The 18,272-nt window shown below is 43.6% G+C and overlaps 1 protein-coding gene across 1 annotated transcript in view; it reads left to right on the top strand.

The window, feature by feature from the left end:
* The window catches only part of FNDC1 (fibronectin type III domain containing 1), a 1,110,328-nt gene that overhangs the window by 422,113 nt on the left and 669,943 nt on the right, over nt 1-18,272 (top strand). Inside the window, exon 7 of the mRNA XM_069235143.1 lies at nt 14,580-14,768. Coding sequence (XP_069091244.1) covers nt 14,580-14,768 — 189 coding nt within the window. The remainder of the gene's footprint in view (nt 1-14,579; nt 14,769-18,272) is intronic.

Genomic DNA, 18,272 nt, shown 5'->3' with positions numbered 1-18,272 from the left:
AGTCGTCGAACTTCATAGAAAATAGCGGAGGTGCGACTCCGAGTGTGAGAGTAGGGAAGTCGTCGAACTTCATGTGCATGTGGCGCTTTGTGCAGAAAAAGGTCCACATGGTTGTTGTTGTTGAGACGGGCCCTGCGAGGTCAAGAGACTCCGGAGTATGTTGAAAAGTGTATGAGACACTTGTTTTATGTTGTGGTCTGGGCGGTTTAGTAGGTTGATCGGGCGTGGTCAACGAGTCGGTACGTGTGTCAAGGGAGTGAAAGAAACTTCGACTTCGGGCTTTGACAAATTCTAAGTGCACTAGAATAGATCATTGACAAGTTGAGAGTAGGTCTGCGGGTCAGATTTGCTTGCGAAAGTGGGGACCGAGAAAGATGGAATAACTGCCGAGGCTAGTGAAAAATCCCTAAGGTCCTGAAGCGATTGTGTTACCCTTCCTGTAGTAAACCGACAGATCTGTTTTATTATTCTTTGGTTGCTCGCGATACATGCTAGAAGTTGTTACGAGAGGAGCTGAGTGAAGGAGGACTAGCCGCGAGGCTTTGTCAGCCGCAGTGTGTGTGAGTGTGACGTCACTAGGAGCCGCGCTCGGATAGGTTGGTTGGTGAGAAGGGTCGCGCACGGATTGGACGCAGTCCGTGGGACTCGATTGGAAGGGGAAAGGCAAGCGAAGAGTATTCCGGGAATTAAAGTCACCTATTGATTACATACTTTGTGAAATAAAAGACGAGAAAATGAAATTTTTTAAAGCATTCAAGAGTGCGATGAAGGGGGAGTCTTACATTAAAGCGAGCGTAGGAGAGGAGACGCCACCCGAAGGTACACCAGCTTACATTGTAATGGAGGAAAAAGGGGTAGCCCCGTGCCTTTGGCTAAAGCAATGGCACAAGTTGACAGAGAAACATGGGAGCGTAGCGTTCCCGATTCATGGGACATTCAATATAAGGATCCTAGAGAATTTGAGATTCGCGATGTACGACATGAAGGTGCCTCCAAGGCCAGCACAGTTTGAGGCTCTAGCGATTTGGGAACTAATGGCTAGACAGCAACAGCAAAAGAAGTTCGAGACCAGGATGAGAAAGGTAGAAAAGACACTAGCGGACGCTAGGTGGGATAATGCACAGAAGGTGTGGAGGTCAGATGTATTGCAGGGGATAAAATTGTTTCCAGCGATTGCTAAGGAAAAAGAGGAGGAGACAGGCAAGAAAGGTACCTGTAAGACAACCGGGAGGTGTTCCAAAGATAGGGAAGAAGAGTCAGATGATGAGGAGTTCATCATGCAATTGCTGAACGACCGTCCACCGCCTTATGCAGAGAGTGGACAAGGTCCAAGTACCAGTTCTGCCCCTCCGGCACCGGTACAGAATAATGAAACTCCGAATTCAGAAACGCCATCGGGATCTAAGGACCCGAGTCTACTGTTCACCCCGCAGATACCGCAGGTTAGGAGAATATATCCAGATGTGCCTATATTGAAGCCAGCAGAAAATTATCAGCCGCAGGTCCCAAGGTACTACAGCAGTGACAACAGTGCAGAAATGATTCTAGATCCAACCGTGATGGGAGTACAGAATGGTCACAACCCAACATTGGCACAAGCTGAATCAACTCAGTTTTTGATGCCTCAAAAGCAGATGCAGGGGGGGACCGCACATGCTCAGATGACGGGGAGTCAGATGGGCATGCCGGCAATGATGACCCATGGTGTGGGAATGAACATGCCTCAGAACCTGGGGAATGGACAGAACCCAGATGCGATAACACTACCCATTACTGTAGGTCCACCGGTACCTTTGTATAACCAGCCTAACTTAGGTATGAGCAGTCAAGGATCAATGCTGCAGAATGGGACGGAGAGGAGGTGCATAGAAAACACTCCCAAGGTAACTCCGATAGCGGCTCAGCCAACTGGATCTGGGTCCTTGATGGAGTTTAGTCCAATATGTGCTCAGTCAACAGTGGTGAGGTCGAGTCCCCCACTGATAATACCTCTAACGTCGAACACTGAAAAGTTGCCGCAACCATCAATGGCAGTCGATGTGAATGCTACATTGATGGGGTTGAATGCGCAACAGCTAACACAGTGGTTCAACAGTCTGAATTCCACACAAAGCTCAACAAGTGGGAAGGGAGAAGACTACCTGAATAGGGTAAGATTGGGCATGGAAGCAGAAGAGTTGGTGGAAGGGACTATGGGTGTGAATAGGTTAGAGTCCTACACAGAAGAAGAGCTGAGGTACTTATGTCCAAGGATTACGAGAGAAGTGAACAAGGTACATAAAAGGTTGCAAGAAATAGCTGACAAAAACAGGGTGGAGATAGACAAGACAAAGCACTTGAGCAGGAGCTATAGATTGGATTTTGGGACCACAGACTTTGAACACATGAGGTCAGCAGGCATGAAGACGCACCTTAGAGAATTGCTGCAGAGTGCACAAGTGTGGAGGTGCTTAGACAAATGGGAAAGCAGGTGGGCGAAGAAAAAGGAAAAGAAGAAAGACAGTGTCCCAGAGCACAAGGAGAAAAGACCACAGAGTAGTGATGCGGTAACCATGTTACCAATGAGGGAGACAGCAGGGGGAAAATTAGTACATGTACCGTGGCACAGAAGTGACATTCAGTCTTTTACGGATGATTTTCCCAAACTGAGAGAGAAACCAATTGAATGGTATCAACAGACTGATAGGTTTGTGAAGCTTGCAAAATGTCTTTGGGAAGACCTGAACACCCTCTTTGAGATTGTGGTTCCGGCAGATTTGTGGGAAGAATGCAAAAGGGCTGTAGGTTGGCCGACAAGTGAACCAGAGAGAGACAGGGATACGGGTGCACCATCACCTATGGTGATGAGCTTGTACCACAAGGTGATTGAGCACTTGAAGACGAAGGTTGCCGCGAAAAATGTGGATTGGCAGAAGATTGATCGAACTGCCCAAGAGGCTAAAGAGTCGATTCATGGTTACTATGAGAGGTTGTTGAAGGCGTTCAAGAACTACAGTGGCACGGAAACAATAGAGGCGAAGGACATGCTTCATTTTGTGTTTAGATTTGTGGAAGGGCTGAGACCAGAGATAAGTCAGATGATAAAGACGCATTTGATCTGTTGGCAGTCGAAACCGATTGATGAGGTGTTGAATTATGCGAAATACTGTAGTGATGAGATTGAGGTGAAACAGAAAAGGTTGAAAGAGAAGGTGATGATGATGCAGCTTAAAGCAGCTCAGACAGGTTTGCAAGGGTTGCAAGGGTTCCAACAGCAGATACCGCAACTGCAGCCTCAGCCGCAGGGAAATATGGTGTTCCAGCCACAGGCGAGAGGCAGAGGCAGAGGAGGTTTTGTGAATAATGGTCCGGATTTGAATACTGTTGTGACTTCGAATGGTATGCAGGCAATGAAAAGGGTGATGCCGTGTCACGCGTACGGAATTGTCGGACATTGGAAACGCGAGTGCCCAATGGTGGTGCAGGAAGGTGCAGGTGTTGGTCAGCAAAACAATGATGTCAATGCATTTCAGACAATGAGGGGACCGAAAATGAGAGGTCCAAACCCAAATTTTCAGACCATAAATCAGCTGCAAGGATTACAGCCTATGCAGCCGCAGCAGATGCAAATGCCCCGTATGCAGATGACGCAAATGCAGCCAATGCAGCAGCAGTTACCAATGGTACCTAATCAGCAAATGCAAATACCCTTGGCACCAATGAGTCAGCAGCAAGTGATGGTTCCTCCACAGGTCTCGAGTCAGGTGATGAGTACAAACGGCACAGTACAGCAGTTCCCATTACACAGTGAGAATGGAATAAACAATGTATGGGAGAGTGAAAGTTCAGATGAGGAGGGAAATTGTGTGCTTGCAGCATCCTTGGAAGTTGATCAAAAGGGTCCATATGTAGAAGGAAAAGTTATGGGTCATCGTGTTTCATTCTTGGTTGACACAGGAGCCACACGTTCAACTGTTAGGAGCATTGAAGTACCAAATTTGCCCCTCTCAGGGAGAACAGTTCAAGTGGTGGGAGTAGTAAACAGGTACCTGACGAACCCTATCACAGATCCAGTGCCAATCAGCATTGGTAACTATCAAGGGTTACATAATTTTGTGGTATGTGACTCAAGCCCGATAGCACTGTTGGGGAGAGACCTATTGTGCAAATTGGGATGTTCGATTATGTGTTCGTACGATGGAATCAGAATTCAGACAAGCAGTGATGGGGAAGACGAGGACAGTGTAGAAGGGGACGAGATGGAAGTTGTCGATGAAAATTGCCCTCTGATTACCCTTCTTCCGATGTTAACTGAAGAAGATATTCCGGCTGAATTAAGGGAAACAGTCGGTAAAGAAGTGTGGGATATGACAGGAAAAGAAGTAGGATTGGTGAAAGGAGTGGAACCAGTGAAAGTGACAGTAAAACCCAATGTAACCTTTCCCCAGACCCCGCAATACCACATGGCACAAGACACCCTCATGAAAGTCGCCCAACTAATTGACGAGTTCGTAAAACAGGGAGTACTGAAAGAAGTATTGAGCAGTCCATGTAATTCACCGATCATGGGACTAATAAAGCCAAGTGGAAAGGTCCGAATAGTGCAGGACTTGAGGAAAATAAATGACATCATAATCAAATGCTGCCCTGTAGTACCGAATCCAGCTGTGATAATGTTTCAAGTCCCTTGCGATGCCGAGTGGTTCTCAGTCATCGACTTGTCACAAGCATTCTTTTCGGTGCCTCTTCATGAGGACAGCCAATTTCTCTTTTGTTTCAAATTCTTAGACCGAGTCTACAGTTGGTGTCGAATTCCTCAAGGGTTTTCTGAGTCACCGTCAATTTTCAATCAGATTCTGAAGAAAGACTTGGAAGCGTTAGAATTGCCATTCGAGTCAGTCCTAGTACAGTACATTGATGACTTACTGATTGCAGCTAAGACAGAAAGTGGCTGCACAGCCGATACCATTGCCCTACTGAACCACTTGGGAAGGAATGGACACAAGGTGTCTCCTTCAAAGTTGCAGTTCTGTCAGAAGAAAGTGAAATATTTGGGTCACCAAATTGAGAAAGGGTCACGGAGGATAATGAAAGAAAGAATAACAAGTGTACTTCTAATGAGTCCACCAAAGACGAGGAAGGAGGTGAGGAAGTTTTTGGGGATGGTGAGCTACTGTCGCCAGTGGATCCCCAACTTCTCAACTCTAGCAAAGCCTTTACTGAAATTGACCCAGAAGGATGCCTTGGATGAAATTGAGCTGAAAGGAGATGAGATGGATGCTTTCATTGAGTTGAAAGAATGCATGTGTAGGGCTCCAGCTTTAGGTATGCCTGATTACACGAAGCCTTTCACATTGTTTTGTCATGAACGTGATGCATGTTCTTTGTCTGTCTTGACCCAAGCCCATGGTGGCATAAACAGACCTGTAGCGTATTTTTCAGCTACTCTGGATCCGGTCGCAGCAGCACTGCCTGGGTGTTTGCGCGCCGTAGCAGCAGTTGGTATCAGCCTCACTCAGAGTGAAGGAATAGTGATGGGACACCCATTAACAGTCATGGTCCCTCACTCAGTTGAGATACTTTTGACCCGCTCCCGAACGCAACACATGATCGGAGCAAGACTCACAAGGTATGAAACAATAATTCTGGGCTCACCGAATGTGCAGCTGAAAAGGTGCACTACGTTGAATCCAGCAACCTTGCTTCCCGGTGAAAATGCTGAAATTGAGAACGCAGAAGACGTCGAGCATGACTGCCTTCAGGTGACTGAATTTTGCACAAAACCTCGACCTGACATTAAGGATACTAAGGCCCATATTTATACTTTTTGACGCTAAACTGCGCTAACGCAGTTTAGCATCAAAAAATTTTGCGCCGTCTAACGCCATTCTGAAGCGCCATGCGGGCGCCGTATTTATGGAATGGCGTTAGCCGGCGCAAGCAGACCGGCGCTGCCTGGTTTGCGTGGAAAAAAGCCACGTACACCAGACAGCGCCGGCGTAGGGGGAAAATGGCGTATGGGCGTCTTAAAATGGGGCAAGTCAGGTTACGTCGAAAAAATCGTCGTAACCCGACTTGCGCCATTTTTTTTCGACGCCCATCCCCCATCAACATGACTCCTATCATTGTAAAGATAGGAGTCATGCCCCCTTGCCCAATGGCCATGCCCAGGGGACTTCTGTCCCCTGGGCATGGTCATTGGGCATAGTGGCATGTAGGGGGGCACAAATCAGGCCCCCCTATGCCACAAAAAATAAAAAATAAAATACTTACCTGAACTTACCTTAATGTCCATGGGATGGGTCCCTCCGTCCTTGGGTGTCCACCTGGGGTGGGCAAGGGTGGCAGGGGGGGTCCCTGGGGGCAGGGGAGGGCACTCTGGGCTCATTTTGAGCCCACTTGTCCCTTAACGCCATGCCTGACCCAGGCGTTAAAAAGCGGCGCAAATGCGCCGTTTTTGGCCACGCCCACTCCCGGGCGTCATTTTTGCCCGGGAGTATAAATACCACGTAAAGGCCTGGGAGTCATTTTTTAAGACGGGAACGCCTCCCTTGCATATCATTAACGCAAGGAAGGGGTTCACGCTAAAAAATGACGCACACTCCGGGCACTTTGGCGCCCGAAGCGTCTAACGCCATAGTATAAATATGGCGTTAGTTGGCGTTAGTTTAGAGTCGAATTTGCGTCGAAAAAAACTACGCAAATTCGGCGCAACCAGAGTATAAATATGGCCCTAAGCTAGATGAAAAGGACCAAATTGTTTTTGTTGATGGGTCATGTTTAAGAGATGCATTGGGAATATTGAAAGCAGGATATGCTGTATGTACTGTAACAGGTGTCCTGGAAGCGTCCTGGCTTCAAGGAGTCTATTCTGCACAAGTAGCAGAACTTGTAGCCCTTACAAGAGCATGTCAACTGTCTGCACTGATGAAGGTTACCATTTACACTGATAGTCAGTACGGGTTTGGAATTGTGCATGACTTTGGGCAACTATGGTCACAGAGAGGTTTCCTGACTTCTTCAGGGTCCCCAGTGAAAAACGGGGAGAGAATAAGGGAATTGTTACACGCCATTCAAATGCCAGCAGAAATTGCAGTGGTAAAGTGTAGTGCTCATACAAAAGGACAGGACTATGTTTCTCTGGGAAATGCATATGCGGATCAGGTCGCAAGATTTTGTGCCTTGAACTGTATACTGCTCAGGGACGAATGGAATTCGATAAGCGAGCCAGAGCTTGAACCAGCTGAAGCATTTGCTTTAAAGGTCGTGGATACAATGGATGAACTAAAAGCATTACAGAATAGTGTCAGGGAGGATGAAAGGGCTTCCTGGATTAAATCACAATGTACCCAGAGACCAGATGAGTTATGGGTTTCAAACGAGGGAAAATATGTTTTACCAAATTGTCTTTTATCGCAGCTAGCGCGGTTCTATCATGGGCAGGCTCACCTAGGGAGAGATGCCATGATAAGATTGTTCAAAACTGATTGGTTTAACCCCAGATTTCGTCAAGCTGCAGAAGCAGTTTGCCATCGTTGTGTCACTTGCCAGCAGATGAACCCAGGAAAGGGAACAGTTGTGAACGCGAGCCACATTGGCAGGGCCAGTGGCCCGTTTAGTAGAATGCAGATGGACTTTATTGAGATGCCTGTGCATGGAGGTCTGAAGTATGTGTTGGTGATTGTGTGCATTTTTAGTCACTGGATTGAAGCATACCCCACAAGTAGGAATGACAGCCTTACAGTTGCAAAACTATTGTTGAGAGAGTTGATACCACGTTTCGGATTCCCGATCTCTTTAGAATCAGATAGGGGAAGTCACTTCAATAACGAGGTGATAAAGTTACTTTGCAAAGCGCTGAACATTGAGCAAAAACTGCATTGTAGCTATCGCCCTGAAGCATCAGGACTAGTGGAGCAAATGAATGGTACACTGAAGTCAAGAATGGCGAAAATATGTGCATCGACAAATTTGAAATGGCCTGACGCATTGCCTTTGGTGTTGATGTCAATGAGAAACACCCCCGACAGAAAGACTGGATTGTCCCCGCACGAAATTCTCATGGGCAGGGCCATGAGACTTCCTGCAGTTCCCGCAAACGCGCTTTTGAATATTACAGATGATATGGTGTTAGACTACTGCAAAGGTCTGGCTGACGTGGTTCGCTCTTTTTCTCACCAGGTGGAAGCAACCACCTTGCCACCGATCCAAGGTCCAGGACACACACTGAAAGCAGGTGACTGGGTCGTGATAAAGAAGCACGTGAGGAAGTCGTGTCTGGAACCCCGTTGGAAAGGCCCTTTCCAAGTGATCCTGACGACAACTACCGCTGTGAAGTGTGCGGGGGTTCCCAACTGGATTCACGCCAGTCACACAAAGAAAGTGTTGTGTCCCACAGATGAGGAAGTTGAAGCGCTGAAACTGCCAGTTCCTGATAATAAAGTACCGAGCGCTGAGACAGAGCAAAACAGAACTAGAAGCGAACAGGCAGAAATAGTCGAGAGAGAAATATTCTCTGAGGACGAAGCAACAGATTCACTTGGGGAAGACCAAGGAGAAACCTCAGACAGCGACGACGCAACTGAAGGTAACAAAGAGCCTGAAGCAGCTGAAGGTAACCAAGAGCCTGAAGCAGCTGAAGGTAACCAAGAGCCTGAAGCAGCTGAAAGTGACAAAGAGCCTGAAGAAAGTAACGGTGGCAAAGGGCTCGAAAGAAGTGAAAAGGCAGGAGAGCCTGATCAGAGGAGGGCTTCCCCAGAAGCAGACGGTACAGAAATAGAAAAGGAAAACGTGATTGTCTCCCCAGAACAAGGGGACAAGGCAGAACAGAACCAAACTATTCAAACTTCTTCAGAAGAGATCGCAGGTCCATCAAATGGACACGGTGCAAAGAAAAGACAAAGTAGATCACCAGTAAAAGTAAGAACGAGAGAAACGTTGAACGACAGTGAAGGGCCAAGAGTGAAAGAGAAAAGAAAGGAAGTGTCTGTTGTGGTACCAACCTCAAGTGAAGGAAAAGACTTGACCAAAGAGGAAAGTACCAGTGAGGCAGAGTCAAAGAGGGATGCAAAATTGAAAAGGAAAAGGATACCGAACAGAAGATATTCCGGTCCTGAATGGGCATATGTAGTTCATGACGATTGGACTGATGAGTTTGTATCTCTCAGCCTCGAGAACGAAGAAGAAGAGATACCAATAGAAAAGAAAAGTTTTATGGACACTGTTGATTGAAAAGCTGGTAAATGACATTGCTTGCTATAATATAACGTGATACAACCAGCTGAGACATTGCTAAACCGGATGAGACATTTGCTAACTTGATAAGACTTTGAAAACCTGATTGACTATAAAAAAAAAAAACGATTTGAGACAACGTGCCACCTGAAAAAAAAAAAAAAAAAAAAAAAGAGAGAGTGAGTTATTGAACTTTGAAAAAAAAAAAAAAAGACTGAGTTATTGAGTCATTGCCGAATTGAGACAAATGCTGCTAACCGATAAGTGACTTGGCTCCTGAAGAAGACTGTGTGAACATTGCGCTCGTTCAGCTTTGTAATTGAATTGCTAAATCGTTTCTTTTACAGGTGCTTCTAGCTCTCTGATTCTATACAGATCATGACTAGGTACGCTACGCAAAACAGTAGAAAGAAATATTGTAAATATGCGTGTATAGGCTTGGTAATTGCATGTGTACTAATAATAATGGCAATAGTGCTTGGAATGCATGGTAAGGGTGAGAATGAGAAAATTTATGCTTCTACTTTTGCTCCTGTTACTGTCACTGAACTAACCGCACTGAAAAGACTAGAACTAGACGAGAGACACTTGCATGATAAGAAAGAGCTTTCATATAATGTTTTCTATCGCTTGCTAACAGAATATGTTGAGACTATGGATGCGAAAGATTGTTATGTGTGTACACAGATACCAACATCGGTAACGGAAGGGGTGACTTATCACCACATGCCTCTTACATATGGGATTACATGTAGTATAGTAACTTCTAGATTTTATGGTCAAACCAACATACAGTATTTTTACTCAAATTATGATGTTACCTTTGCATATGTTCCTATAATCACGCAGCTTAGCCAGATTGCTAAAGATTGGGATGCTAAAATAATGAGGGAATTTTTCGAGCCAATGCTACCTTTTGAAACAGCTCACGCACATAGGGAGAATCTTACTTGCTCGCTATCTGCAGTAGAAATAAGCTTTTTAGATCGCACAGATGATAGAAGGGCACACATGAATGCGAAATTAGAAAAGGAGTTACATAAGAGGACTTCAGTAGATAATTATGATTTTGCAGCAATAAAAACACAAGGGAGAATAGCTCTAGATGCTTGGCATGTAGGGAAATTTTGTATATATCGTGGTGAATCTTATTATGACAATATTTTTGTAGGAGCGAGTGAATGTAAACATAAATTTATCTTTAAAGCCAAATGGACATTCATGCTGAACGGACTTGACCCTGTCATACCAGGTGTATATTACATTTGTGGGCATAATGCCTATTATCGTCTTCCAAGGGATGGTGGGGGAGATGTTATTTGGGTATAGTGTTCCCAAAGGTTTATCAACTGGATGACCTATCGATGATTCCAAAGACATCTGGATCTCATCGTATCCAGAAAAGAGAGACCGCGGCTGCTATGGTAGGAGATATATTTGGAGCCATGATTCCTTCATTGGGAGTTGTGTTGAATTCCATCAAAATAAGAAAGTTGTCTACTATAGTGGATAACATGTTGACAAAGTTTTCAGGTGCTATAATCCTGATAGATGCTGAACTTGCAGCGGAAAGAGCTATGACTCTTCATAACAGGCTTGCCTTAGACATTCTTTTAGCAAAGGATGGCGGCGTTTGCAAAATGCTTGGTGCACGACACTGTTGCACGTATATTCCAGATAACAGTGCAAAGATTAAAACAATGCTTGCTAATCTAACAAAAGAGAGTGCAGATTTGAAGGAATTGAAAGAACCAGGAGTGTGGGAGAAGGTTGGAAAGGGAATTGCGTCAGTGGGAAGTTGGCTTGGTGGCATTTGGAATGGAATATTGCTAAAAATAATACAGGGAATTCTAATAGTTCTAATTTGCATATTTGGAATTTGGGGAGTAAAAAGGGGAATAATAATGATTATGGAAAGAATTAAAAGAAGGAAGGAAGAGAAAATGATGAAAAGAATGGCAGAAGAATACAAAGCAAGAACAAGGGGAACTAAAAGGCAGAGAGAACTGACAGAATTTTAATGGAATAAAATTTGTGGGCATGGTTTTGTGTGATGACAAGTAGTCATCAGAGGAGGGATTGATGAAGCTGAAACGAAGGTTTTACATTTATTAGTGCTTAAACGTAGTACTGCAATAATCGAGTGTGACTTTAACCGAACTAATAAAGATTGTACGGGGACAAATGTGCCCTCAGAGTAGTTTGCCAACATTTATAAGCGTGCTTCATATAACGTGATGTATTAGAATCGTGCTAATTTGACATAATCGTAAACGTGTGCCATGATTTGCTTGTTAGAAATGTTTTAGCTTAGCATGACTTTAATGGAGGCTTTGGCCTAGTTGCCGCGTCTCACGATTTAGATGCTCGTATTTTTCCACTGTGCTAATAAACGTGTATTTTTGCCTGAAGCTGTACTTTTCCAGTGGGATCGTTCACATGCTTATCTTAAGGTTTCGTGCCAGCCTGGCATCTTTCTTTTTCACTCCAAGGTCAATCTGCAGGTGCAGACAATGGACGCTCTGAAAGTGAGTTAATTGGTAAAATATGTTGCAACTTACATTCCCGACTCCAAGGATAATGTATGCTTAAGTAAAAGCTTGAGAACTGTTGTTTTTGATTGGACAATTTGAAGCTAACCTATGAACCCTCCAATGGAAAACCCTACTGGATTTGGACTGTTGTCTATTTAAACCAGGTGCACGAGAGGAAAGTAGCCATTACCTGCCATCGCACCCAGCAGCCATTCGTCATCTTTGATGTGCGACGCCATTTTGAGAGACTTTGATGCTTTCTCTAATCGAGAGAAAGAGACTTTTAAGTAATTCTCGCCCTAGAGACTTTAACTTTGATTTGCCCCTTTGCATGAAGTAATAGTTGTCCTTTTATCTTGCCGCCGTGAGGCAATTGCCCCGTCCACCCTGCCCCTTTGCCCCGTCCCATGCTGATCGGAAATCGGTACCTGTGAGACGAAGACTTCCTTGAATGCTGATTGAATTTGGTAAATATGAAAGGAAATTGTACAATTGCATTGTGTTTTCTTTTTAGGTAACCAACTGCTGATTTTGGATAAGAGCCCTAGTTAGGAGTTTTTCCAAATTAATGTTGCTAAATTGTTTTTGCATGGAGACCCACATGCAGATGCTAATTTGAGGTTAGATGAGGATTCATTTGATGCACGATGCAATTTGAGACCTTGTTATGCTGACTAAATGTATGCAATTAGCCCATTACAGATTGTAGTTTTAGTGGTCTGCGTTGCCATCATAGAAGGCATTGTTATTCAAATGCTGCGTAGATTGCATCTGTTTCGCCGTTATGGACAGCTATTAATGTTCATTTACATATATCATTTGGTGTTGAGACACATCTACATTGTGCTAGCTTTGTTAATATAGGGAAATAAATTCATTAACTTTGCATAGACTGGTGTGGTTATTCATGACCGAAAGGTCATGGTTTCGCCGAAATGTATTCTGGATTAATTGTGAAGTGTTATGTTGATCAAGGTATTGCTTATGTTCGTTATTGATTATCGATTATTGACTTGATTGATTACTTCCGGGTAAGAAGAGTCCCACTTGGTCAAAAGATTCATCGACCTAAGAGCGTCCACATACAGGTAAATTATTAGGTTCCGAACGCTCTATCAACACACACATGCTTACACACACACACACACACATACACACACTCTCTTTTACATAAGCACATTCTCAACTGCAAGCATGCACACAACATACATGTACAAGTGTTTTTTATTACCTCAGCCTTCTACCTAACTACTTCATTTTTAGGTTGCGCATGCTTTTCTGACATGTTGGTATATATCTGGGCTTTTCACCACGCCTACCGCATGTCCATCACTATCACTCGTTCATGAGCTTGCCTTTCAAATATCCTTTATTTTAATTGGTAACTGCTTTACATTTGTCCTGCCTTGGGGCGGTTTTGTACTGCCTTGGCCATCAACCCTATTTGATGGATAATTGCACTATTGCGGATAACTTTGAGTGCGAGTGAACTTCTTTTTCCTTTTGTCTCTATCCTTTGCGCTCACAGTGCTTTGAATCAACTCGCTTATGTCAACTGTTCTACTTCTTATTTTCAGTTTGTGTGGCAAGAAAGTTCCAGTTAGAAACTTACAATGCTAATAGCTCTAACTCGAGCAAACGCGAGACCTATTGCATTGCAAATGCTCGTTTATTGTTCTAATAGTGAATAATATGATATTATTCACTATTAGTGTAATATGAAAACTTAGTGAAAAAAACGAAAGTGGAGCCCCAAACGACGTCCATAAGGACGAGCTGCCCCTGTGTTCATGACAATGTTTTTGATACCTCTGAAGCCAGTGCCAGGGGTCTCAACGGGCAAGCAAGCCGTCGCAGCTGCGATCCCCGGCGACTTCAAAATGACGTCCATGGTGGCTTGCCTTCCTTACATCGGTTTTGTCACTCTGAACAAAAATCTAATATTTTTCATTACAATTAGTAGATAAAATAGACAAAATGTTTCATTACAACAACACTAACCTGCTACTATGATGGCATTTAAAAATGGGAAGGTTGTGGTGAATGTTTATCTAGACTCTTTTGCGATATTGGGAAAACGTGTTTAATTGCATTCCCATATAGTGCTAAGTCAAAGAAACCGACTGGGATAAATATATGGAGGAATCTCAGAGGGTTAAATGGGTACCAAAGTCTTCAGGTGTGAGACGCATATGCATGGAATAAATCTGAAATTCTACTTGTAAAAGTGACAGATTCCAAAGCATTTTGGATTGCAAAATTATTTTGGATCTGAGGTGTCGCTTACCCATGATGAAATTCCTCGACGCATGTGAACTTTCCGCTTTTACAAGTAGCACCTAACAGAGCAGTTTGTTAGCGCTTCCCCCTGCAGTTTACGGGGCAAACAGGAAAATGAAATCACCTCCGGTGAACACTCAGGCTGTCGTAAGGTTGGGATCTTTACGAACATTTTAATATGTGTTTGATGTTGACATGTAGTTCTAACCTTGCCCATTTCACCAAGGAGTTTCTGTGCCTTTTAATCCCCCTCTCCATCCCCTGTTTTATGGTTCTTTCCTTCTGACTGGAGTAGAATGTTGTGGAAAATGACAGCTGGTATTATGATGGCGTTTCTGGGAGGCACTACTCAGAAGTGTTCCTGAGGTACTTTGAACGTGTACTACAGAAGAATTGTTGACAACAGTAGTTTGAAGTTATGTAAACGTGTGCCCTTCAACTTTTGACTGTTGCTAATTACAGGCTGCCAATAATTCAAATTGTAATCTGTGTCACTTATACAGTCTGGCTTTTACTATTTCCATCTTCTGACCAGCTGTCAAATCGTTTCAGAATACATTATCTCATATGCACCGGCTCTCAAACCATTTGGAGGACAGTCCATCTCCGTTCCTGGGCACGCAACATCCACTACGATAGAGGGCCTGCAGCCTGGTGAACGCTATGTCTTCAAAATCCGTGCAGCAAATAGAAGAGGCCAGGGCCCTCCATCGAAAGCCTTCAGTGTGGTCATGCCAGGGGGTAAGCATCTCATACTTGTGAATTAATAAGTAGGTTTCGATTCTTGGTTTACACATTTATTTGCGTGGTTTTGGATGTGACATGCCCCAGAACTCTGCCTTCAATTAATCCTATATAGCATGTTTAATGGGTCGTAGACAGAAACTGCTACATTTAGTTGCATTCATCTGGACAAATTTCGTGCTTCTGCTTTTAGTACATTACTGTCCTTGTAGAAAAAATGCTCTTAATGCGAAATTAACTTATTTGAATCACGTAGAGGTTATTTTTAAGACACCTTAACATGGATGAAGCACATATTTATTTTACCTCAGTTTGTGTTGTAACAGAGCATGAGAACAAAGTTTTTCATTTTGTTCATACAGCCAAGCTTTGTATCCTAAGGAAAGGTTGAAGTGTTCCTCACACTTAAGGAGGGCTATGCATTTTACCCTATTGGAAATTATCACTTTTTGCATGGTGCATCTGGATTTTTACCCTGACTATTTTTACGGGGTGTTGAACTCTGTGCATTTTACCCCTGCTAACCATGTGTAAAGTATCTGTTCTGTCCTTTTTAACAAAAATAAATTGTCATACCCCTAATTGGAATATTTATCTTACCTATAAGTCTCTATTATATGGTACTCAAAGTGTACACAGAGCCTCTAAGTTAAATATCACTAGTAGGCTGCAGCAAAGTTCGTGCCACCCACTGTGATGACTACGCAAACATGACTGTGGGCCTACCAGACTGTGTAGGTTACTCAATGCAAATTCAACCTGTAAAAATAACCCCTTTTGAAAGGCCTGTCACCCCTAACTAGACCTTACTTCACATGAGGGAGGGTGCATACTATTTAATGGTAGGACACGTAGATGTTAAGTGTGAAACACGTCCTTACAATGAGAAGGCCAAAAATGCTATTTCCTATATTCTGTAGGAAAGAGTTGGGATACAATATTAAATGTATTATCATTATTTCGACCTAGGTGACAGCTACAAAGTTCATTCTTGGTCTTTTAAAAATATTTATTACATGCCCAATTTATTGGTAAAGTCAAAATTTTATTTCATATTTTAGAATCGGTACTTTTAGAAAGTTACCAGTTACCCATCAAAATACTCTAGGGTTTGTGTGACCTTTCAACTGTCACCCAGTGTTTTGCTTTCCTTATCTTATGACTGAGCTGACAAAACTTCTCTGGAATGCACTTCTTAGTTTAAAGAAGACATTTATTATCATTACTTCACCACAAGGTTCCTGAGAGACAAGATTAGTAGGTTGGAAGCACACATTTAAAAGTAGTCACAGCAATGAAAGCAAAATATATCAAAGCACTTCTCGATTGCAATGTACACAGCAAATACATGTGATTATATTATAGCATAACTTCAAAGCAAAGAATAAAAGTCAAAATTCATCACTGTAGGACCTATCACTGCTCGTCATCTTTCTCATGCCTGCAAGTTGATGACTCATGTTCAACTGCGAGAAAGAGATTTTCCACCCAAACGGGAGGTCAGGCAGCTGATATCCGCTCCTGACTGAAGCCTTGGAAAATTCCCCCTTTCTGCTGCCCAGGGACACCGTTTAGAGCAAAAATGCTGGCTTGTTTAGGTAAACCTTGACAGGAATGTGCCGAAAGTTGGCCACCGTTTCGAGACACGCCCCTCAAGGTCAGACTGTTTTCTACACTAAAGAAAAACACCAAAATATGCACTCTCTCATCACGCTAGGGCTCGGTGAGAATTCAAAATACGAAAAACATAGCTTGGTCTATCATGTGGAAAAACATAGCTCATCTGCAATGTCTCAACTGCAATGTCGAACTCCACGTTAAAGCCAATAGGCAGCTAAACTGAATACAGAATGTAATGTGCTACTGATGAACATTGAACAACTAATATGCGCAGTGGTGAAACACAAAGTCATTGGTCAAACACAACTAATGGCATAACACCCAGATGTTAGAAGGCCTTTTTGATGAGCTGTGAACTTGCTCCTAGAGCTGAGAGAAGGGCTTTTGGTGTTGGGAGAGGGTCTGTTTCTGTGAGAGGCTGACCATCTGGGCTGTGCTCAGGAACCTGACTAACTTTAATGCAGCCTTCCCTGTCACAGATAGACAGATAACACCTGAGCCTGCCTCCTTCCTTTGTCCTCATAGCCAGTCAGGCACCAAGACCAATCGGAGGGGGTGCTGATCGCAGAACCAGTTTTGAGTGACCACAAAGGAAGTACTGGTCATTTCCCTGGCCACACCACTAAGGTGGGCACAGGAGAGGCAGGAAAGGTTCTACTATATTGAGCAGAGATGGCACATTTGGATTGTTTGCAGTAGGTCACGCAGGAAGTGCTAATATGCTTTGGGAGACACCACTGTTTTGACGTCAGCGTCCTTCCTGCGAGTTTGGCGGTTGACTCGTCCAACCACCAAACTCATAATGAGGCCCTAAGTCAGAAGGTAAAACTTCTGACTGGGTGGAACCTGGTTTCTGTATTCGACCTGTGCTCCATTGTGTCTGCATTAACTTATGTCTAGGTACCTGTCAAGAACACCCAAATGACCATGGTTGACACTTAATGCTTTTTGGTGCTATTTTGAACTTTAAACTTGATAAATTCATAAATCTGGTTCTTCTTACAAGATTTGTGTCATTTTGCATTCTTTTTATTTATTAGAATTCAGATTGACTTTATTTTGCAAAATTGGTTTGGGATTTTTCTGGTGTTGTGTTTGCACTTTATTTATTTAAGTACTACATAAACACTTCACACATTGCCTTCAAGTTAAGAATGTGTGCTCTGTGCCATAGCGACCAGGGAGTTTAGCTCAGGCTAATTTAATGACCTTGAGAGTTCACAATAAAAAGGATTGTGGATATTATTTCATATGTGCACTTACTCCCTGCAAGTAATTTCTCTATTTCTTAGATATATTTTTTTAATTTTTCTCTTCTTCAATTTTATTACCACTCACACTCAGACGATGAAGATAAAATTGCAAACGTGCATTAATATATAATGATTGTTTGTCTTTGCCCTTCATTCTACTGCTCCACAGCATCAATGGCCACCCCCATTTCATCTGCATGCCTGTATGATAGTTCTAGCCAGCATTAGGATGTCCTCCAATTTAATTTCTAGTTGACGTAATATTAGCCTTCTCAACACAGATGACCTGCATTCTTGTATAACCTCGGCACAGAATTCCTTTTGCTGGTTCACGTCAGTGAATGTGCTGGCCAGCTCTCTCAGTCAGACATAGAACCCATCTATTGCCTCTCTATCTTTTTGTCAAACATTTTGCAGTTTAAGTGGGTAATAGTCTGAGTTGCGTTGTTGGACAAAATGGGAATTCAGTGAGGCAATTGCTGCGACATAGCCGTGGTCTGCACCTGTCCAGAGGGCTCCGCCGTCCGCCAAGGTACCGCCGCCAAATGACCGCACCGCGGTCAGAAGACCGCGGCGGCCATTCAAACATTTCCTCTGGGCCGGCGGGCGCTCTCCAAAAGAGCGCCCG

The sequence above is a fragment of the Pleurodeles waltl genome, chromosome 5 (genome assembly GCF_031143425.1).
Source record: "Pleurodeles waltl isolate 20211129_DDA chromosome 5, aPleWal1.hap1.20221129, whole genome shotgun sequence".
NCBI lineage: Eukaryota > Metazoa > Chordata > Amphibia > Caudata > Salamandridae > Pleurodeles > Pleurodeles waltl.
Note: the sequence above shows the minus strand (reverse complement) of the source record. Positions and strands in the feature narration are given on the sequence as shown.